This window comes from Uncinocarpus reesii, genomic scaffold (genome assembly GCF_000003515.1).
Source record: "Uncinocarpus reesii 1704 scaffold_4 genomic scaffold, whole genome shotgun sequence".
Taxonomy (NCBI): Eukaryota; Fungi; Ascomycota; class Eurotiomycetes; order Onygenales; family Onygenaceae; genus Uncinocarpus; species Uncinocarpus reesii.
In genome coordinates, this window is record NW_003052497.1 from 2,193,320 (window position 1) to 2,215,504 (window position 22,185).

General features: G+C 49.6%; 8 protein-coding genes across 8 annotated transcripts in view; 6 read left to right on the forward strand and 2 right to left on the reverse strand.

The window, feature by feature from the left end:
• UREG_06879 (uncharacterized protein) overlaps nucleotides 1–629 on the forward strand; it is a gene marked incomplete at both ends in the record, with an annotated part of 2,357 nt that extends 1,728 nt beyond the window's left edge. Inside the window, one exon of the mRNA XM_002583866.1 lies at nucleotides 32–629. Coding sequence (XP_002583912.1) covers nucleotides 32–629 — 598 coding nt within the window. The remainder of the gene's footprint in view (nucleotides 1–31) is intronic.
• Nucleotides 630–3,501: 2,872 nt separating this feature from the next.
• Nucleotides 3,502–5,938, forward strand: UREG_06880 (ras-GAP protein; the record flags this gene model as incomplete). Its single annotated transcript, XM_002583867.1, has 4 exons — nucleotides 3,502–3,619; nucleotides 3,688–3,821; nucleotides 3,879–5,721; nucleotides 5,778–5,938. 4 exons carry the CDS (start codon nucleotides 3,502–3,504, stop codon nucleotides 5,936–5,938), a joined length of 2,256 nt encoding a protein of 751 aa, XP_002583913.1.
• Nucleotides 5,939–7,119: 1,181 nt separating this feature from the next.
• Nucleotides 7,120–8,442, forward strand: UREG_06881 (Sec14 cytosolic factor; the record flags this gene model as incomplete). The annotated part of the gene is made up of 3 exons (XM_002583868.1): nucleotides 7,120–7,373; nucleotides 7,527–7,650; nucleotides 7,744–8,442. 3 exons carry the CDS (start codon nucleotides 7,120–7,122, stop codon nucleotides 8,440–8,442), a joined length of 1,077 nt encoding a protein of 358 aa, XP_002583914.1.
• A 499-nt stretch (nucleotides 8,443–8,941) lies between these two features.
• UREG_06882 (uncharacterized protein) lies at nucleotides 8,942–9,817 on the reverse strand (the record flags this gene model as incomplete). The annotated part of the gene is made up of 1 exon (XM_002583869.1): nucleotides 8,942–9,817. The coding sequence occupies one exon, from the start codon at nucleotides 9,815–9,817 to the stop codon at nucleotides 8,942–8,944; it is 876 nt and encodes a 291-aa protein (XP_002583915.1).
• Nucleotides 9,818–10,157: 340 nt separating this feature from the next.
• On the forward strand, nucleotides 10,158–15,034 carry UREG_06883 (uncharacterized protein; the record flags this gene model as incomplete). Its single annotated transcript, XM_002583870.1, has 4 exons — nucleotides 10,158–11,141; nucleotides 11,199–11,426; nucleotides 11,500–11,530; nucleotides 11,652–15,034. The coding sequence occupies 4 exons, from the start codon at nucleotides 10,158–10,160 to the stop codon at nucleotides 15,032–15,034; spliced, it is 4,626 nt and encodes a 1,541-aa protein (XP_002583916.1).
• A 551-nt stretch (nucleotides 15,035–15,585) lies between these two features.
• Nucleotides 15,586–16,411, reverse strand: UREG_06884 (L-A virus GAG protein N-acetyltransferase; the record flags this gene model as incomplete). The annotated part of the gene is made up of 3 exons (XM_002583871.1): nucleotides 15,586–15,828; nucleotides 15,930–16,112; nucleotides 16,208–16,411. The coding sequence occupies 3 exons, from the start codon at nucleotides 16,409–16,411 to the stop codon at nucleotides 15,586–15,588; spliced, it is 630 nt and encodes a 209-aa protein (XP_002583917.1).
• Nucleotides 16,412–17,442: 1,031 nt separating this feature from the next.
• Nucleotides 17,443–18,854, forward strand: UREG_06885 (uncharacterized protein; the record flags this gene model as incomplete). The annotated part of the gene is made up of 6 exons (XM_002583872.1): nucleotides 17,443–17,579; nucleotides 17,679–17,825; nucleotides 17,888–17,984; nucleotides 18,055–18,519; nucleotides 18,571–18,692; nucleotides 18,752–18,854. 6 exons carry the CDS (start codon nucleotides 17,443–17,445, stop codon nucleotides 18,852–18,854), a joined length of 1,071 nt encoding a protein of 356 aa, XP_002583918.1.
• A 1,169-nt stretch (nucleotides 18,855–20,023) lies between these two features.
• UREG_06886 (uncharacterized protein) lies at nucleotides 20,024–21,249 on the forward strand (the record flags this gene model as incomplete). The annotated part of the gene is made up of 2 exons (XM_002583873.1): nucleotides 20,024–20,426; nucleotides 20,552–21,249. 2 exons carry the CDS (start codon nucleotides 20,024–20,026, stop codon nucleotides 21,247–21,249), a joined length of 1,101 nt encoding a protein of 366 aa, XP_002583919.1.
• Nucleotides 21,250–22,185: the final 936 nt, after the last annotated feature.

Consider the following 22,185-nt stretch of genomic DNA (forward strand, 5'->3'; position numbering starts at 1 on the left):
TGGCAAGTAGAGAAAACGAATTGTTACCCAGTGAAATCGACAGGGAGTGCGGCCCAGATCACTTGTCTCTCAGTTCTGAGAGCACGACACTCGCACACTCCGAGTTAATTAATGCATCCGAATATGCTCCTCTTGCGACCTTCGACGCCCTTGCACTTTCGCTACCGCTTCCTTCGGTCCCCATAAACGTTTCAGACGAGCCTATCAAGGTAGAAGCCGGGAATGGTATTATGGCAGCAGCTTCTGGCGAAGGAGCAGCAAGCGATAGCCGGAATCCACCTTTGACGGACCAGATCTTCACCGTCAAGCAGTTCGGCGCTCCACCAAAACGCAAACCCGCTGCCGAGAGCGACGCCACACCCGTACCTTCACCACAACCGAATCCCCCTCGTCTCGAGGTCTCTAGCTCCATGTCGTCGAAGAAGCGAAAGTCCGCCTCGAATGAGGATACCGTCCCCTTTGATTATGCAAGTGCGGATTCTGTCCTTCGGGGCCGGCCGGCGGACGAGGTGCAGAGTACGTCTCGCAAACCGCAGTTTAATCCATACACAAAGGCCTTGGATGCGCCGCAGGCATTGAGGAAAGCTAAAAAGGACATGGGAGGCGGCAAGTCTTTTACGTTTCAATAGTGGCTGGAGGATCAGGGAGGCCAGGATTTGTTTGTTCCTTTGGAAAGACAAGTGGCTCGGAAAAAGTGCATGGGTATGGAGTTTCAAGCGGGCAAAAGGGAGTTTTGTTTACTCCAGTTTCTTGTCTGTTCTACTGTGTATATCGAGTCTTTATTTTAATAGCAATGAAGCGCATGGCTCACCGGGGACTGGAGCTACTACTCTGTACATCCGAGTCGCAATTGTGTTTCGACGATTTTTCTAGCGCGCAGGCAGGGTATCCAGTCGTCGACTGGCATCAGAGAGAACAATGAATCCGCAGACCTGTCGAAATCTTGCAAAGTTTTAGCTTCCCCCGTTCCCAGTCCTGTATCCCTGCCCTATCCATCCTACATTATTATTAGTCCTGTCGAACTTGTTCTTCTCCCCTGGAGGGGGTGGGGTGGGGGACCCTGTCCTGTCCCGATCATGCAGGTTCCCGGGCGAGGGAAACAAAAAACAATCGAGACCTGCATGATGCAAGGGCGGTCGGATTGAACTTGGGGTATGTAATCATGATAATGGGGGGCTGAATGGAAAGCAAATATGCAGGTACCGCGGACCGGCGTTCGAGATGAGGTTTGGTGACATGCATGAACGGGGGGGCTTGCGGTGGGCGGAGGATTAGGATGATCAGCGGGTATGCAGCATGGGATCCACTGGGCCACAGGGCTTGGGAGGAGAAAAAGGGGGAAAACAAGTGATTGATGTCGACGTTTGGTTTGCGATTGTTGCGGTGGTGATTGTGGTGTTTTGCATCCTAATATAACTACTCCGTACAGAAGGATAGCAAAACAGGACTTGGGATGTGAGTTTTACGGGCGATGGAAGATCGCGGAGAAAAGAGGCAGCGCGTATCGGAATGCAAGAAATCGTATTTTTCGATGGCGGAGGAGGAGCGCATCAAAGGATCGGGTGGTTCGTGCGTTGGAGGCGTTTTCAAGAGATCTCGAGTCCCAATCAATGGCTTTTCATGTGAAAGTTCGTGCTCGAGAGGGGATCTTTTTCTGATCCATCAACAGGGGCAAATATTAGACAGGAGATATGCGGATGATGCTGATCGTGATGAGCTGCGAATATAGTCATCATGTCTGATACTCAACCGTTGAGCGTCGAATGGGCGGCAATTTGCGGATGTGTTTTGGGATCGGTTCTGTTGCAAACTCGGTGCCTGCCCAGAGCCGTCTTGGCCGCAGCAACAGCAGCACAGGGAGCTTGGGGATGCTTTGTCTACAGGGAGAGTCTAGTTGATATTCCAATTCATTGTTCAGAATCTTCAGGTTGAAGGAGACTCATCACAGAGCATCATAGATGATGATGATGCTGATGAATCCTCTTCTGCTCTTGATCAACCGTGGAGATGCCGTGGTTTGTGCTGCCCCAGCTCAGGGGGTGGCAATCCCCCGCTAGCCAGATTATTAGTGGGTTCGACTGATTTGAACACAGTGAATACTCCATCGTTGACGGAAAAAGCGAAGACGGTTCCTGTATTGGTTGCTTGGTAACAAGATAGTAGCGTAGCCAGTTAACTACCGGCTGTCATCTGGATATCTTCTGCAGGAGAGCTGTTCCTGGACCGTGCTCGACCCGAATAAAGGCTTCAGCACCATCAGGCACTCGGGAACACGGCAGCGTGCAGCCAGATCAACAGTCTGGAGCGAACAAGACTCATCGTCCGCACATTAATAAATGCACGGCATCAAGCGGTGAGCCTGAGGGGGAGATCGTCCCGTCACTCGCCGTTTCAAATTTACCGCCATCCCCAAACCAGCTCCAGCGCCCCCTTTTTGGCGTCGTTGGGGCCAACCGTCGTCCCATCACGAGTCCGTCCGCTGCAAGGCTCCAAGCAGCGAACGTTCCCTCTACTCTGCATTCCCCTCTTTTTTTGTTTCCTGGCGTGCATCTCGTCCTTCATCTCTGCTTCCACTGCTCTCTCCTTCCATTGCTCTCGTCCGATCTCCCCATTAGTTATAATTGCATCTCCCCTGATAATCAACCCGTCGGTTTCCGGAAGCCATTGCACCCCATCCTCCAAGCTCCACGCCCGTCGTCACTCCTCGTCGTCCAACCAACCTCCCACCACTGACCCCAAAGCCGCTCAACCTCAACTCACTCCCAGCCCGTCCTACCTTGCCTGCGCGACCCTGCTCCCTCTCACGCTGGTCACCGAGCGGAACTTGCGCCCGTTCCCCCCGACGTTAATCCCTGACGAGCCTCCTTGTCTCGGTTCGACCATCCTATCGCCTTGGCATCGACCTTTTTCCCCCTTCAACGCGTTTTTCTCAACCCCCCCTGTCTTTTCTGGGTTCGCAACGAACACCCTCTATCGAAAGCACCACCCCCCGTCCTCCGTATACGGCGTACACACGGGCGGAGGGGCCAGGAAACAATCCGCGCGCCTTTTCGAGGGGACCAGGGGCGCACAATCCCCACCCCGCATGTCTTAATCCAAACGGCGTTTGTTAGCAAGCCTTTTGCAGTTCGCGCTCCGATGGATAGTCGACCGCAATAGAACAATTAATATGTGCGGTTTTTCTGGTCTTCGTTCAATTTGGCATCCTCCTGCTGCCTGAAAGGTCCCGTTGTTGACTCCCGATGCTAGGGTCCCTGAGTTGCGACTGTGCATAGAGCCCATTGTACAGCCCCCATCGTCGTTCGTTTAACCTACACTCATTTTCCTTCGAAATTAAAAAAGAAAACCACCCACTCGTGCGGATTTTAGTTGTAGGATACATCTGTCGCCTCCCTAAGCTGCAACACTCCAGTCATGTCCGTTGCAACAATGCTCCAACCGGCGTCCCGGGCATCGACTTCCTCTTCTTCTTCCTTTCAACCCATGACGAGACAAAACACAATGTCATCCCACGATGCTCGCTCCATGCGACAATCCAAGCGGATGTCGGTCACGGCTCTGTACCTGTCAATGTCCGCAAAGGACAAGGATCTGGAGATATCAGACGATCTAGCTAAAGGTATGCCCATGGAGGATACTCAATTCCAGCCCAAGCTCTGTTACTGATGTCACACTCCTGTCGTATAGCGCAAAAGGCCTTGCGAGAGTTGAAGTTGAAGATATCTTCACAGTCCAAAAAGAACTTTGTGCTGGAGAAGGATGTACGATATTTGGATTCGAGAATTGCACTGTTAATCCAGAATCGCATGGCACTGGAAGAAGTATGGCCACTTGGTTGTCATTGATGTGATGACGATGCAAACTGACACTGATTATAGCAAAATGAAGTCGCCAGCCACTTAGACGATTCAGCCGAAATTCAAGAGGGCGTCTTTCCAAACGACGATAAAACCCAGAAATACGGAAACCTCTTGTTCCTCCTCCAATCCGAACCGCGTCACATTGCACACCTTTGCCGACTAGTGTCCATGGCAGAGATTGACTCATTACTCCAAACTGTCATGTTTACCATCTATGGTAACCAATACGAAAGTAGAGAAGAACATCTCCTGCTGACCATGTTTCAATCCGTCCTCACATATCAGTTTGACAATACCCCCGAATACTCCTCCCTTCTGCGGCAGAACACCCCAGTGTCACGCATGATGACAACGTACACTCGACGAGGCCCTGGACAGGCTTACTTGAAACAAGTGCTTGCTGAGCAAATCAATTCGCTCATTGAATTGAAGGACGTCGATCTCGAAATCAACCCCCTCAAAGTCTACGAAACCATGGTGAAGCAGATCGAAGAGAATACGGGAACTCTCCCTGACTATCTACCCAAGTCAGTCACTGCGGAAGTAGCAGCCGCAAATGAACAGGTGCAAGCGATTATCGCACCGCGCCTGAAGATGCTGAGCGATATTGCCAGTGCCTTCTTAGGTACGATCATCGAAGGACTTGAAGAGACACCGTATGGTATCCGTTGGATTTGCAAACAGATTAGGAGCCTTTCGAGGCGGAAATATCCCGATGCTCAAGACCACACCATCTGTACCTTGATCGGAGGGTTCTTTTTTCTGCGATTTATCAACCCAGCTATCGTCACTCCACGATCTTACATGCTTATCGATGGAACACCGGCTGAAAAGCCTCGCCGGACACTTACTCTTATCGCAAAAATGTTGCAGAACATTGCGAACAAGCCGTCTTACGCAAAGGAGCCATATATGGCCAAATTACAGCCCTTCATTCACCAGAACAAGGAGCGGGTCCATAAGTTCCTATTGGACCTTTGCGAGGTCCAGGACTTTTACGAGAGTCTAGAAATGGATAACTATGTTGCTCTTTCTAAACGGGACCTCGAGTTGCAGATCACGTTGAATGAAGTTTACGCGACCCATTCCCTTCTTGAGAAACACAGCGCCGCTCTGGTTGCCGACCAGCATTCCCATCTTCACCTTTTGCTCCAGGATCTCGGTCCAGCGCCTGCCCAACTTCCTCGAAAGGAGAATCGTTCCATCAATTTGCCACTATTCAGCAAGTGGGAAACCCCCATAGACGACTTGACCGCGGCTCTGGACATCACGCAAGAAGAGATTTACTTTATGGAAGCAAAATCTACATTTGTCCAGATTCTACGTTCGCTACCGCAAAACTCAGCCGTCACTCGCCGGCCACTTCGTTTGGATCGAATTGCAGAAGCCGCAGCTACTCTAAAGAACGATGCCGTCATGGTGCGAAAGGGAATTCGGACGATGGAGCTGTTGAGCTCGCTTCAGGAACTGGGCGTAATCGACAAATCAGATGATTTCAGCCTTCTTCGAAATGAAGTCGAGCAGGAACTTGTCCATTTGGGCTCGTTGAAGGAAAAGGTCATTGATGAGACGAAGAAACTCGACGAAGTGTATCGCACGATTCGCGATCATAACACGTATCTAGTTGGCCAGTTGGAAACGTACAAATCGTATCTCCATAATGTGAGAAGCCAGTCGGAAGGCAAGCAGCGGAAGCAGCAGAAACACCAGGAGCTCGGGCCGTACAAGTTTACACATCAGCAATTGGAGAAGGAGGGTGTGATTCGCAGGAGTAACGTTCCAGAGAATCGACGAGCGAACATCTACTTCATGTTCAAGAGCCCATTGCCGGGGACGTTTGTCATTAGCTTGCATTACAAAGGTGCGTCATCACTTCTTGTACCGTTTGGTATTTGAGCTGTTTCTAACTTGGATCAGGACGCGCACGTGGCCTTTTGGAACTTGACTTGAAACTCGACGATCTTCTTGAGATGCAGAAAGACAGCCAGGAAGATTTGGATTTGGAATACGTTCAATTTAACGTTTCGAGAGTGCTGGCACTGCTGAATAAACGCTTCGCCCGAAAGAAAGGCTGGTAGATGAGTGCAGTGCTCTGCTTATACTGGTAGTTTGGTGGTTTCTCGGATAGATTTGGAGTTGATTTTACTCTCGACAACGATGAAAAAGGAGGATACTGAGCCTGTCTCAAAAAGGAAGCCCCTTAACTGCAGTGTTTTGCCGTACGAAGTTCTTCAGGTTTGCATACCCATTTGATTTTATATTGATTTCCCGCCTTATATTTTTCCCATTTGCAACCTACGCCCGTGGTTTATGTTTGCCTTTTTCTTTCCATTTTATCCCCCAGACGATGTATTCCCCCGGCTTGCTGGCCCACGTCAGGGGAAATTCCTAATGCTGTAATCTCAATGTCTCTTCGTGTGATCGTTGAGATTCATTCAGTTTATCGTTCCGCTGGTTCGGGCAGAACTGAGAGTGATGTTTTCCCGTCCTGTTCGTATGATTGTGCCGATGATGTCCTCTTTTCTCCGCATGCTGTTTGACTCATTGTATTAATTCCCCTTCCCCCTGTGTGGATGTACCTGGTTTCCTCGTTGATGTTGGACGGTTTGGTGCAGCTTTGAGCGAGTGCTACATTTTTTATATTCGTGCTGTCGAAATGGCGTGATAATAGCTCTCTATATATCTAATACATAGCATATCAGCCGGCCTTGAGTTTCCATGAAATGCCAAAGAATCTCCTGGTTAGCGGTACAGGTCTACCCGGTCTTCCGAGTAAGCTATGTACAGACCTACTTGGTGACTTGGTTGAGTTTTGCCAGCTAAATTGCCCCTCATCAGCTGTAGTCACTTCTTCCACAGAGAAAAAATCCTGGCTCTGACCATCGACTTATCCGTCAAGACCGCGAGAAGAAACACATTCTTCGAAAAGACACTTGAGACTCGGCTAGCTCACTCCAAGCCACCTTTAAATTTAAGCGACCTGCCATCGAACGCCTCCTTTCTTTTTTCCCTGCATCAAAATAAAGACCCACGCCAAACCTCCCCCCAGCAACCAGGGAACTCTTCTCCACGATCACCGCCCCGCTCGCTCTTCACTATCCGCCCAATTCCTCCTCGAAATTCAGCTTCGTTAACCACCAACCCAAACCACTCCCCCCTCTCCAACAAAGCCCAAATTAGAAAAAAAAAAATAGAACAAAAAAGGGAAACAATCTACTCCTATCCTCCTCCGCAAGCCGCCGCGCGCCACACACACACCATGTCAACCACACCCCCTGCCCAGCCTACGAACCCTCTCAAGCTCGACCCCAAATACGACGACTATGACTACCCCACGACGGCTCCCGTAGCTCAGTCAGGCCACCCGGGCCACACGACGCCGGAGCAGGATGCGCAGGTGTCGCAGCTGCGGATGATGTTGGAGGCGTTAGGGTATTCGGAGCGGTTGGATACGTTGACTTTGCTGAGATTTTTGAGGGCGAGGAAGTTTAATGTTGAAGCTGCGAAGGCCATGTGAGTTTCTTTTTCTTTTTTTTTGATTTTTATTTTCTCTTTTTGTTCTGCCTGTTGTTCGGGGGTGGGTGGTAATGGGCTGTTTGTGTTGTGTGGAAGCGCTCTGTTTTCAAAGAGTCGAATTTTGCTGATTTGAGAGGTGTGTTTTGTTAGGTTCGTTGCTTGCGAGCAATGGAGAGCAGAGTTTGGGACGAATACGTTGGTGACGGATTTTCATTATACGGAAAGGGAGCAGCTGTTCCAATACTATCCGCAGTATTATCACAAGACCGATAAGGTACATTTCTGCCTCTCCTTGACACACCCCTGGCTTGAGAAAGATAGCTTATATGGGACATGCCCATGCTAACTGATTCGATTCGCGAAATAGGATGGACGACCCGTTTACATCGAACAGCTTGGCAAAATCGATCTCACGGCCATGTACAAAATCACCACGGGCGACCGCATGCTGAAAAACCTCGTCTGCGAGTATGAAAAACTTGCTGACCCCCGCCTTCCCGCCTGTGCACGCAAATCCGGCCACCTCCTCGAAACATGCTGTACCATCATGGATCTCAAGGGCGTCGGAATTACCAACGCCGGCTCCGTCTTTGGGTACATCAAACAGGCCTCCGCCATCTCGCAAAACTACTACCCCGAACGCCTAGGAAAACTATTCATCATCAATGCACCCTGGGGCTTCAGCACCGTTTTTAGTGTGGTCAAGGGCTTCTTGGACCCCGTGACTGTTAAGAAGATTCATGTTCTGGGGTCCGGATACGAGAGCGAGTTGTTGGCCCATGTCCCGGCGGAAAATTTGCCGAAGCAGTTTGGCGGAACTTGCGAGTGCGCTGGGGGCTGCCCGTGGAGCGATATGGGTCCATGGCGCGAGCCGGAATGGGCTAAACCGCCGAAGTGGGCAAAGGCTGAAGAGAAGACCGAAGTCAAGACCGAAGAGAAGGCTGATGATGATAAGAAGGAGGGAACGGAAAATGCTAATAAGGAGACGGATGCTGCTGCTGCCACTACTGCCGCACCGGCAGATACTACTCCCGCACCGGAGAAGAAAGACCAGGCTCCGGCGTGAAGGTTCAGGTTGAGATTCTGAGGTTCATAGAGTGCCAAATGTGACATTGATCGACCATACATTTATACCGAGAGAGAAATGACAAAGGATATAGGATCGGTCTTTGCGATATAGATAGATTTTTTTTCTCTCCATTTTTTTAACTACTTGTTCCTTCAGCAGCTCTTCTTGCAAAAGCAAAATGCATTTGGTTGCTCTAGCTACGAATGGCTCTCATGGGAGATATTTCCATCAACCCTGTGTTTGCTGCACGCATCTATTACTTTCTACTACCGCATCTCATGGATCGACGATCTCCTCATCGTGATTATATAGCTGTCCCCTCCAAATTGTCCCCCCTCCATCTAACCGGGTGTAAAACGCCAGCGCTCCCAAGAACGCCTCTAGACACCAACTCGCCGTAAAAAACTCGATTCTTCAGAATCCATCGCTCAGACACCCTGTAACCGAGGAAAAAAAAGAAAGGGAAACCCCCAAAGACAAAGGAGACGAAGAAAATTCACATTTTCTCAACAACCTCCGCAGCCCGTCTTGCCCTTTCAACCTTCCCTGCAGTCGCCGCAAGGCCCTTGCTGCTGCCCGCATCTCCATCATCGCCGTCTTTGCTGAGAGTGGCCTCGCCTTGCAGTCGCACTAGCATGCTCAATCCATCTGCGTATGTCTCGCCGATCTCTCCATTGCGCCACCTCTCCCGCTCCCGCTCATTGCCAAACGGTACATCTAATATCCACTCGGGCCGCTGCTGCTGGATACGCGCCCAATCCAACCCCTTCCCATCCGATCCCTGAGCCTCACGAATCAGCGCCTCAAGATCCGCAGCATCGTCCTCTGCTTCTTTATCATCTTCTTCCAGCGCATCTCGCAGCATCTCTGCGTACTTCTTCGCCGCGCTGACCGGTGCATCTCTCCGCAGCTGCGCTACCGTGGTCGTAAGGGATTCCAACTGCGCGTATAAACTTGTGACTCTAGAGGCTAGATGCGCGTCGTACGGTTCGTATTCGACCTGTTCACGTGTGGACAAGAAGTCGGCTAGCTGCGTTTGTTTTGATATCGCTGCGGCGGAGGATGTGTCGAGACCGTTGATGCTGATGGAGGGGATGGCGGATGTGAATGTTTTGGTGATGAAGTCGTCGACGAGTTCGCGGACGCGCGCTTTCATGGGGTCGTCAGCGTCATTGTTGGCGGAGGGGGGGAAGTGGAGGTCTAGTTTCTGGCGGGAGAGGTTGAGGGTGTTGGTGTAGAGGTAGGCGAGGTCGGCGGTGGATTGGAGTTCAATTTTGCGGTGATGGGGGGCTTGCATGGTTCTCTGGTCGCAAGGAGTTGGATCGTCTGGCGTTGTTGCGGCCTGTGTGATTTCGCTGGAGCGCAAGTTCATGATGCGATCTGATAACGCGCTCGAGGGGGCCGTCCTAATTGGGCTTAGCGCCGATTAAGAGAATGCCAAGTCCTATTATGTCATTCGAACTGGAGCGATTCCTTGAGTTCCAGTTTGGCAGTCTAAAGAGTCAGCCACCAGACGAGCGGCCTGGAAGACGCCATCAATTGCTCCTTCTCCTAGTACTCGCAACTTCCTACGCATCGCTATCTGGCTGGGTATGAGCAGTCCATGGCAGGGGCTGAACGATTCAGACTAGCGACCCAACCATGATCATCCAGTGCTCGCCCTATGCTCCATTCAGCAGAGGAAGAAACACGCCCTTTGAAAGTCTGCAACGATGACAGATGCTACGACCATCACCCTTGTTGACAATACCCATCCCGAGATCGATTCTGATATCACCCCAATCCTGAGCTCTTCCTTTAGCAGGCCGCCCAGATCACTGGCAAAGAAATTAACCCGCAATTCGGTCCGGGAGAACCTTGCTCGACGCAAATACGCGAAATGGCAACAGGATCGGTATGATAACCGGCAGAATGAGTGTAGCAGAGAGAGCTCTTTGTCAAGGCGCCAGTCCAGCCAGCGCGAACGGACCACCTCCATCGGACCTTCCAGCACAGCAACTGACGACGCCGAAACGGCTGGTTTAGATGGAGCGTCGACGGCTACGCGAGGTGAACCGCAGAGTGAGATTGATGTTCTATACGAAAACCAGCGAGGCATGTTTTTCTTTGGGATACCCTATTATTCGGAAAAGTCGCTCCTTAATCTGGACCCTACGGCGTGGCTCACAAAGAACTTTGAGATGAGTCCTGTGGATATCACAAATGCACAGCTTCCCGATCCCAGTTGGGAGTGGGATTGGAAAACTTGGTACATTGATATGTCGTACGATGTGGATGAGGAGGGATGGCAGTATTCCTTCTCCTTTGCGTCGAGGTTTGCCTGGCATGGAACTCATCCGTGGTTCCACTCGTTCGTCCGTCGGAGGCGATGGCTAAGGAAAAGAGTGAAGAAAGGAACCAAGGAACTACGGAGGATCATGACCGAGGATCGAAGCCAAGCGTATTCTACTATTGACGAATTCCTAACTTCACGGACTGCTTCTCGCACCCGGGAACCGAGTATCTGTAGAGAGGGTACAAGTCATGTGAGTACGATACAGCAAGACCAAGAGGATGTTATATCGCCGGATGAGATTACAAACCCCGTCACTCTGTTGAAAGCCGTCAAAAGAGCTGCACTTGATAGAGAAAAAATAGAAGCGGTGAAAGCATTTGTGCATATGGGAGGCGAAGAGTTGGCCTACTTAGAAGAAACGGTAAGCAAGCCGCATCTGTGCTTGGGTAAAAGGCTTATTGTCCTAACCACCTAATAGTTACCAGAAATTTTGTCACTGCTTCTTTTTCATACCTCCAGGCGTCAGCTCGCTGATTTCCTTCTCAGCGCAATCGAAGAAATACCTGAGGACACGAAGGACGAAAAAGCACAAAGGAGGCGGAGTAATCTTGTCAAAGCTGTCGGTGCCACATACCGCCAGTATAAAGGCCTTGAATTCTGGGGCGATGTCGGCTCTGAGATTGCTGCAGTGAAAGGAAAGGCGCCTGTGTGTGGCTCACTTTCATAGATTGAGACTCCATAGACAAATCAAATTCTGCCCTTGTGCAAAGCACCAATAGCCCAAATTCCTAGCTACGGTAGAGATCAACAGTGGGAATCTTATCCTCAACTGCTACAAGGCGATGTCAACAATGTAACCCATATCGCTACCCAAGTGTGATTATGTAAGCTTTTTTCTCACTTTGGGGCAAACCACTTTTTTGGACCTCAGCACGAACGCTGGGAGTCAACAAACCCCAATCCTCCTCACTCCCGCCCTCCATGCTATCAGGCAGTCGCTACTGCCTGAGAACCGGAATATCTACGTCGTCCGTCTCCGAAAAACTCGTTGTCGCCGGCAATGAACCCTTACTCTTCCTCTACCCCCGTTTTTTCTCATCCCAATTCGATGGCTCCCGTCCGAAGCCGTCAACGGGCGCTTCAATCCAGGCATTGGGGGTCAGGAGGCGGCCGAAGCTGCTAAGCAAAGATAATCTAAGGTATCTTAAGCGCGAAGCACCGTCGAGACGTTCGTCACAGCTTGCGGTTTCGCGCTGCTGTTCGGAGTCGGAGAATGGAGCTCTCCCGGTTAGCCCTCGAAAGAAAGTCTGGGGTCAGTTCTCGCGTCCGACCAAAAATACTAAATCGCATACGCCTCGGGATGAAAGCGACTCGGCAAATGTGCCCGGGGAGAAGGGTTTAACCGACTCAGCTTACGACATTGACGGCCAGCATACTCCTTCTGCCTGCAGACGGTTGGCCTACACCGGGACTCGACATGCGAATGATTTACCAATTGATTATAAACAAACTACTGCTGGGCCTAAGAAGACATCTCCTTGGAACGCATTTGGCAAGCGTGCGGAGTCGTTACACAATGGCGACCTGGTTCAGGAGCGATATACGCGTGGAGAAAAAGAGATGGCAATGTCACACGAAGCGTATGCCCTCGGAAAGGAGGATAAAAGCAATTCCCAATTGGATAGCGGATTCAAACGTGGCGACTGGCACGGTGTTGAGCCTGCCAGTGAATACCAAGGAAATCGCATATCGGTTAACAGAAAAGGCTCAACCAAAAAGGTATATAGTAGAGGGGCCTTTAGCGAACAATCAGCTGAGTCAAATGCTGCTCAAATCGAGCAGCAAGAAGCTTCAGATTTGGGGAGGGCAGGCAGCGGGTTTGAAAGATCGTCATATGAAGTGCCTAACCCCGGAAACAAAAGGCCGCTTGTGCAGAGAGTCATACACTCTAAATGGGCACCGAGCGGATCACAATCTTCGAAAAACGTGGCCGAGTCGAAATCTAAAGGTATAGCCCTCAAAAGCTTGAGAGGAAATCAAAACCACAATGTTACTGAACGCCGAGTCAATCGATACAATTCTACTTCAAAAAGTAAGACTCCCGAATGCAGGATTACCAGTCTCTCGACTCGTCAAAGAAAATCCATCGGTGCGGCTTCTTCTCAACTGGTTGATTCCGATGCCACCAACGAGGTCCCTGAATCCACCGAATCAGGCCATAAGCGGTCCCACTGGCTACGGATCGTGGATATATTGAAGCACCGCCGCAATAAAGAGCCAGAATTTGACCTGGCGGAGTTCAAGCAGTACCTGCAAGTGATGACTGTGCTTCTCAGGTTAATGAGAAATACGACAGAGTATTCAACTGAGAAATTTGAATGCCACAAAGTCATCCAATTACAGGAGCATGAAGTCGTTTACTTAACCGGTGACGACGCGGAAACCTCTTGGGACATTCCCGTGGTCAGCGGTTGTCGAGTTCATGTGCTTCCTAGGGAGGATGATGATTTTGGCAGCACGCGCAACGTTCTTCTATTAGGCTCATCAAAAGCCATCAAACTGGCTGAGGAGCAGTTACAAGAAGAATTGAAGCATACACATCGTCCGGGCCTTCCACCGTTTGCTCGTGAGGGCGACAATTCTAAGACTCCACTTATCCGTTCCATTTGGGCTTTCCGAAGAATGCGGACTGCAGAAGGCGAGATCGAACGGGCCATGCGAACTGAAGGCGTCTGGATTAATCAAACATGGCAGGACGCACGAGTTGACGACTATCCGATGCCAAAGGTCTGGACGGTTCGAAGCTTTGCAGATTATGTGGAAACGGTAACCTGCTTCTTCAACACTAAAGCTCCGCAGCGCGTTGTGTACCCTAATGGAGATATTCACGAGATCGTTGTCAGAGATATTCTGTTTCGACTATTTGATAATCCGGACAATCGAAAGTATTTCTCGTCACGGGCTCTGAGTCTTGCGATGTCATACCTTCACCATCATAGATTTTTTGATGACACGCGGGCACTAATACCAATTCTTGAAGAGTTTTTGACGAGACGAAGCGCTAAAAGATTGCTCCAGTCCGCTGCCTCTAACTACAATATGGGCTTCTTCAAGCTCTATCTGGAGATGTTTGAAAAATCTAAAATTCCGCCAGATGAATACTATTGGATTGCTTTTCTTCAGTCGATAAGATCCAATATAATGAGAACATATTTTTGCGATCTGATCCACAACCTAGGAGCAATGAAAAAACCGGATGTGGTCAATTATGCTGTGAACATCACGATCAACCACAGATTTCGAACCCATTTGAGCAATGGAGGCAGCGGGGCAGACTTCGTCAAAGCAATGAATCTAAAATTCGGAGACAACTGGGTATCAATCGCTGCGATTAACAAGATAATATTGGAGACTACTCTAGCAAGCAATCTGGATGCGCGCAACGATATACTAAAATTTTGCTGGGAAAAACAGCTCAAACTAGACACGATGACGCTAAACAATGCACTTCTTTATTATGTGGAATCGAAACATATCATGTCGGGGCTCAATTTTTTCGCAAAATTTATCAAAGTATATCGGGTGAAAATGAATGGTTTGACCTGGCAGTTGCTCTGGTTTTTGGGCTTGCGGCGGAGGTCATATAGTCTTTGTCGAGTGATTTGGAGATACGCTTGTTTCCTCAACGGCACGACCGGCGGAATTATAAAAACAGTTCGCGACAGTCTTGCTCGACCTCTAAAGCTAGACGGCCATTTGACTGTCGGAGAACGATGGATAATGTATCTTGGAAAGATCGTGATCGGAATCATTCCCCATAAACCGAGACCATCTGACGAACATACTACCGACCTAAAGGAATTATATGCAGAAACCGAAGTCGACTCAAACGAAGCATATCCTGTCGATCCTAAGGACGCGACCGTGGACCATCTATGCACAGATTCAAAGACTGGCCCGCCATTGGAATGGCGCGTGGCAGCCGCAGATGAATTGGTGGAAAAAGACCTACAGGCACGTCGAACCCATAAACCGTGCATAGCCCTGGAGGAAATCCTCCTGCGAGCTCTTAATCGAGACCTGTTTTGGAGCAAGAGCAGCAAAGACGTTCATCTCCAACGAGAGGCTGCGCTCCCTGTCCCGATAGAGCCTAAATACCAAAGTGGATTGACAGAGGTGGAGGAGAAGATGATCCAGGAGGAAATTGAAGCGGTTTTTAAACGGTCGGAATTTGAGGAATCGCTCAGCTTCGATGATGATTTGGATGATTTCCCGGATCTACAGTATAAGCTTGTGCCTTCCGGCCCCGAGTAAACGGAGCATTGGAAAATAGGATCGCCCCAGCTCGCTTCATCAACATGTTCACGTTAGGCGCACCGAGCCTAGCCGGAAAGAAAGCCATTACCCTATCCTCTTCCGACAGCGGCTGTTGCTTGTGGATGTTATCCCGATTGAATTATTATCAGGCGCATTAACTTAGCGGGCGTAAGGAAAAGAGCATTTTTGTATCAATATCCCTTGGACATATGTATTATCTTGGCTAAAGAGCCACACTGAATGGCTAATATCAAATCTACTTATAAAAAGGGAGATGAGCGTTGTCAGAGAGCTGTTCTTCGAAAGGGGTATCGCGATAGTCGGCGAAATTCCAAGCTCGTCAAATAATGTAGTCTCTACCTCTTAGTCAGGCCTCTAGCATAATCATCTAAGGCTAAAGGCTCAGAGCAATCTAATATATTAGATATATAGTACATACCTCGATTCGTTGGCCATGATATACAGTTGCCCGCTGCGATTTGATAGTACAGTCAACGGCGTAGGGTTTATATGCGTGGCCCTCATTGATCATGGTCCATTGAGTTTTATCAGATATTATGCCTTGCTAGGTATTCACCATCTTCATGCAGTGGTAATCCGTCATCATCTTCTCCTGCTACCGGTGGGGGGTGCGGACAGCCGTATGCGTCCAACAAGCTGACTCCCTCCTTCAAGTAAAGGACCAAGCGAAACGCGGAGTTCCCATTGAGATAATATCTATGTAGTTGCTTGCTGCGGAGGAAACCGAGACGTTCATATAGTTTCATGGCGGGAGTGTTTGTAGTCTCTGTCTCCAGAACGATCTAGGTCGAGCAGGGGGAAAAAAAGAGGGTTAGCCGGCGAAGAGGATGGCGGGGAGAAACGTAGAGGGGGGGGGGAGGAAGAAACGGACTTCGTCTGCGTTCCGTTCGATCATGGCGTCAATGGCCATGCAGACTAATTTCGTCGCGATTCCTTGTCCGCGATATTTTTCTGGCACGGCGAGCATGGCGATGTATCCGCGTAATGGCACGCCACGGTGAGGTTCGAGCTTGGATATCACCACTCCGGCAAGCTCGTTGTTTTGGTCCATGGCCTGTAGATATTTGCCAAAAGTCCATATCGTCAGCAGTGCTCCGTTTCTTCAAAGACGCTCGATCGCATGGCTCCGGGGATGTTCTCGAGACCAACCATATAGCAGAGACTACCCCATTGGTAGAGGAAATACCGGTAGACATAGATACTGTAAGGCTCAGAGAGGACTTTGGAGATCAATTGCCGCATAGCAGGGACATATTCGTTTTCCCTTTTGTTGTCATATTGGATGTAGCGGAATTGCGGCGATGCGGTCTCGCCAGCGACTTTTGTGGCCGAGGGCGGGCTGGGATCGGTCATTGCGGGTCATGGAGCTCGGTGGGATGGAGGTTCTGCGTTAATTGAGATGGTTGCTCATAGTGAGAGGCGATGGATACGGAGAATTGACGGCATAAATCTCGTGGTAACTAGGTTGATGGTGGATTTCTGCTGGTTGCTGATGGAATGCGGACTATTATTCTGGAGGAATTTGGGCTGGAGTTGCTGCAGGGATGACGGTGGGCTAGAGATCACTTTCTTTACAGAATGAACTAATAGATAAACAACAGAATACCTATCAAAGCCAATTGCAGTCTGTTGCTGTTTATGTTATATCAACTAATGCACAATACCAATGGCGTCTCCTGGCTATCGAAGCTTGTCACTGGAGCTCTCTCATCCCAGAGCTTCATCGTACGAAGCCCCTCCCCCGCATGTCGCCTGTAGAACAGGACTCAAAAATAACTCAGCGCCGGCACTTACAGCAATCAGCCATAAACTGGATATAAATTTGACCGGCTTTTACGGGGCGGTTAGGTATGATTGTATATAGACTCAAAGCGTCCTCTATCTTAACCACAGCGGCAGATCTCATTCATATATATGGGCAGCCAAACGGATATATATACACAAATTACATACCCACCAGATCCTGATGATGTGCAGCAATCATCATAACTTCACAATGCATAGCTACAGACCATCACCAGCATTTTTCCTGGTTTCTCAGTTCCTGGCAGCTGATATCAATGCCGAGGGCCAGAAAAAAGTAAACCCCGTTGCCCCGCGCTCAGTCTCTCCACTCCACGACAACCGTGGGTTGTGTGCCAGACTCACCTGGGGGGGAATGGAGATTGGTTCGTGACGGGGCACTGACTATATAGTATTTACCACCAGCAGCTCCCGGAATCCTCAACTGACCATCATTGCCGTGGGTTTCACAAGAGTTTCCATATCCACCCTTGCAGTTTGTTCGCTCGAAGGAGGCACTCGAACGGAATCAACCATCTTCTCTAAACGGCAAAGAGATCTTTGGCGGTCGATAGAGAAGGCTAAAGAGGTTTGTATTCGAGATGGCCACTAAAGATACCATGAAGGCAGTGGTCTTCAAAGGCCCCTACAAGGTCGAGCTGGAGGATCGACCAATCCCGAAAATCCAGGACCCGAAAGATATCATTGTCAAGGTCACCTATACAGCACTTTGCGGCAGGTATGTTGGACTTCCATTGACATGAGAAACCATTTCTCAACGTATACATCCTTATCTGGTTGAACTGGGTATATAGCTCCATGTGCTAATGCGATCTAGTGAGCTTCATGTCTTCCGTGGCCACCAGCCCTCGAGCACGGGATTCATTATGGGCCACGAGTATACAGGCGTCGTGTCGGAAGTCGGGAGTGATGTCAAAACCGTGAAACCAGGAGACAAAATTGTCAGCCCTTTTACGTCTTCATGGTACGCTCCTCTGTGGAAATTCGGAAAATATTAAGGCTTCCTAACCAGGATTGCGAATACAGCGGAGAGTGTTTTTATTGCAGAAAAGGGTTTTCTTCAAGATGTGAAAAGAGTCAATTATTAGGCTCCGCAGCCCTGGACGGCGGCCAAGCTGAATATGTGAGCTGGGTTTAACCATATAAGCGATGTGGGACCATCATGAATACCTATACTAATATGATTTTCACAGGTACGCATGCCAAATGCAGATGGCACTGTCATGAGAGCTCCGGAAGGGATCAACGAGCATGCCCTAGTTTTGATGGCCGATATATTCCCTACCGGTTATTTCGCAGCCAGCAACGCCTTCAAGGAATTTACCAGAGAGGAGGTTTCCGAATTGACGGTCGTTGTGATCGGATGCGGCCCCGTTGGGCTCTGTGCTCTTATAAACGCGGAGGACTACAAGCCAAAGCATCTTCTCGCAGTTGACTCCGTTCCCTCAAGGCTCGAACTGGCCAGGTCCCTAGGCGCGGAGCCATGGAATTATCAAACTGACCGGGACGGCTTGGACAAGCGAGTCAAAGAACTGACAGCGGGTCGGGGGGCAGATGTCGTGATTGAAGTTGTCGGATTAAGCCCGGCCTTGAAGATGGGTTTTGACTTGCTTCGACCGTGGGGCACAATCAGCAGCGTTGGAGTCCACAACGGAGAGGTGAGCGTGCAACATGATTAACCGGCTGATTCGAAACTAAAGAAGCGCTAGATCCCGTGGACGGGCAATCAGGCATACGGAAAGAACCTGAAAGTTCAAATGGGCCGATGCCCTGTGAGATCAATCTTCCCAGGGGCTCTTGAGATGTTGAAGAAAAAGCAACATTTGCTCGGGTGAGGACGAATGCCCTTAGTACTCGATTGTCTATAGGCGACTAACATGGTTGGAGCAGATTTATGGCCGACAAGATCATGCCGTTGAGCCAGGCCGTCGAGGGTTATGAGATTTTTGACAAAATGCAAGTCCAGAAAGTCATTTTTGATGCCAGGCAATAGTGACAGAGATGTGGACGGTTGATCAGGTCAGGCATCCATCATCAATGTATGGTATCAAGTCCAGAGACAAAGGGAGGGCCACGACCTACCTAGCGAAGGAGTCTGCTAATACAAGAAGAATTGATGAAACCCACATCCACATGCGCGCAAGCTTTCCATCATTTCATCCAATATTAACTCTGCCTGTTTCCTCTCTCGTAGACTTTGATCCCAACAAACTAAAGGAGCACCAGACAGAAAGCCAGTGCCTGAAAGGAATCAAGGCCTGAGATAAAGAGAAATAGCCCATAGAGGTATCACAATGAATGGGCCTTTCGAGTCTCGACAAAGAACCAGGCAAGTCGCAATAGCAGCGTAATGAACGGATAGGCTTCGACAAGATGTCTGGCTTTCTCCAGGCTGTATCAGATTCACCCCTAGTGTGCATCTCGGGCTCCCAGGCGATTTTGTGGGAGCGTGGAGTTACAATACAGTACCTGCGTGTATTAGTCATTGTCGCCCTGGAAGAGACTCCGATTGGTGTATTTGTTGGGACAGCCTTTGCTAGTGTAATTAAACCCAAGCTGCAGCCAATCAGCACGCCGAGGCGGTTCTTCCGTCGGTCACAAAACCAGCAGCGTATCCTGTGGGTGATGACTGCCTTCAACAAACGCACAGCAACAAGACGCTCTCCTTCGCCTTCTTCACTTCCCATCCCACCACCACCACCACCTCTCCTCCTCCTTCGCACTTCTGCCCTTTCCCCCCCTCCCTTCGAACCCGTCCTTCTCATCTTCCTCCTCCTCCCACATCCTCTCTCTCTCTTCTCTACTCTTCGCCCCCTTCACCTTGTTCCCACACATTCTCCACACCCTCGAATTCCTCACTCTCACCGACTTCTTCGCCGCAGAACCCTCATATCTACTTCTTCCTTGATCATCCGCCACTCTCCATCTCACATCTTCTACTACGCCTTTGCCGCAGAGTACCTTACTCTAGTCGCTTGTAGGTTGCGCTGAAACCTCACATCCTATGCCAGACAGCCAGAACTAATGCCTAAGCTCTAGAACTTGCATTGCAATTCCCGGCACTCCCAAAAATAAAACGATCCCATCACCAGGATAACCTTAGAGCAGACTTTGTGCTACGTGTTTGTCTTTCGAAAAGTCTAGTACTCAATATCGATCAACATGTCGTCACCCGAACAGCAACAAGCCGCTGGCTCGCCCGGCCACGATGACGGCCTCTCTGAATCCTTTAACCGCGTCAATCTAAACGAACAAGGCGAAGAAATCACTCCAAAGACTGAAGAAGAATACGCTCAGTCTATGTTGACCCTTCGTGCTATCGTTTCATCCAAGGAAGCTGGTGTCATTATCGGCAAGGCTGGCAAAAATGTTGCGGACCTCAGGGACGAAACTGGTGTCAAAGCCGGCGTAAGCAAGGTTGTGCAGGGTGTGCATGATCGAGTCTTGACTGTCACGGGGCCTCTCCAGGGTACTGCCAAAGCCTACGGAATGGTTGCCAAGAGTTTACTCGAAGGTGCACCCCAGGTTGGAATGGGTGGAATCATTCAAAACAATGGCACTCACCGTAAGTATACCTGTTTCCGATCTACTTCTGTAGATCGTCGAGTTGAGCCGCATCTAGCCTTCTCCATTTCCTGGTGCTGATGTGGCGCGCTTGGGTTACCATGCTAACTATTTGATCTCTAATAGCTGTCCGTCTTCTTATCTCCCATAACCAGATGGGAACCATCATCGGTCGGCAAGGCTTGAAGATCAAATACATCCAAGATGCTTCCGGAGTGCGTATGGTTGCTCAGAAAGAAATGCTCCCACAATCCACCGAACGCATCGTCGAGGTTCAAGGGACACCAGAAGGCATCGAAAAGGCCGTCTGGGAAATCGGCAAGTGCCTCATTGATGACTGGCAGCGTGGAACGGGAACTGTCCTTTATAATCCTGCTGTCAGGGCCAATGTGGGTGGTGGACAAATGAATAGCTCTTTCCTTGGACCTAACCCCAACTACGGTGGACGATCTTACAATCGCACCGGAAATGGAGCCGACTTCAGTGATCAACCTTCCAGTGGTTACAACCGACGCCACAATTCAGATGCACCAAATCGTGGAATCCCACTCGTCACCGAGGACGGTGAAGAAGTCCAGACTCAAAACATCAGTATCCCCTCCGACATGGTGGGGTGTATTATTGGTAGAGGTGGAAGCAAGATCAGTGAGATCCGAAGAAGCTCCGGTGCCCGTATTTCGATCGCGAAAGCCTCGCACGATGAGACTGGTGAACGTATGTTTACCATCATGGGTAGCGCCCAAGCTAATGAGAAAGCCCTCTACCTTCTTTACGAAAACCTCGAAGCCGAAAAGATGCGACGTAGCCAACAGCCCCAGGAGTGAAAGCCACCTATCGATCTCCATCGGAATTAAACGGGGCCATGGAGCTTTTGGACCAGCAAGCATACATCCGAGCGTTACGGTGTTTGTGAGCCGTTAAATTGATACAAGTACCACGTCCCACGATCTATGGTCAACAATCTCTCATATTTCGTGATTTGCGCGGTTTACAGTTGCTTGGTTTGCGTGGAACGCGGCGTCATATTATTAACAAATATCCATTTACTGGGTATTAATATGGATTTCACGTCATTCGGCCCAACTCGCTTCGCACCATGCGCTCCGTTACACTCCAATTCATCTTCTCGCCCACAGACATTACACTGCCACTCCTTCTGTCTCTTCGCCGAGTTCCTCTTTATCACAATGCATCTCTTACTTTCTAAAACAAACAAAAAAGCCTGTCCGCACCCCCCGCCCACATTTTATTCGGGGCCGCCCGTTCGGCCCTTTGACCTGTTACCGCTTTATCACAAGTTATCCGTTATAATATGCCATTAACCCGATTTCCAGACCCTGCCATATCTTGATACGCTGACCAGGATTTGGTACTCGCTACCCACCCCCTGCTCTTCACTCCTTCCCCCACCATCTCGCGTTTCGTACCCAACCAGTCTACCCTACATGGATCTATCAATCCCTAATATACCGATTAGTGCACATCGGTAGGGCTGATGGCATGATGTGGATATTCTCACAAAAAGTCCGCGAACTACTAAATTGCTCACACTCAAATCCTTTTATCCTTCTATGGCCATCGCGTATGATATTCTAGTTCAAAACAATTAGCTAGCTCTAAGAATGGAACAGGTCGGCCTCAGGGCTTATATTCAGCTAATATCTCGCATATCTATAAGTGTGTGTATGTACATTGAAACCTACAACGTTTCCAAGCGAACTTTGCAACGTATTACAGTAAACAACAACAAAATGTGTGTT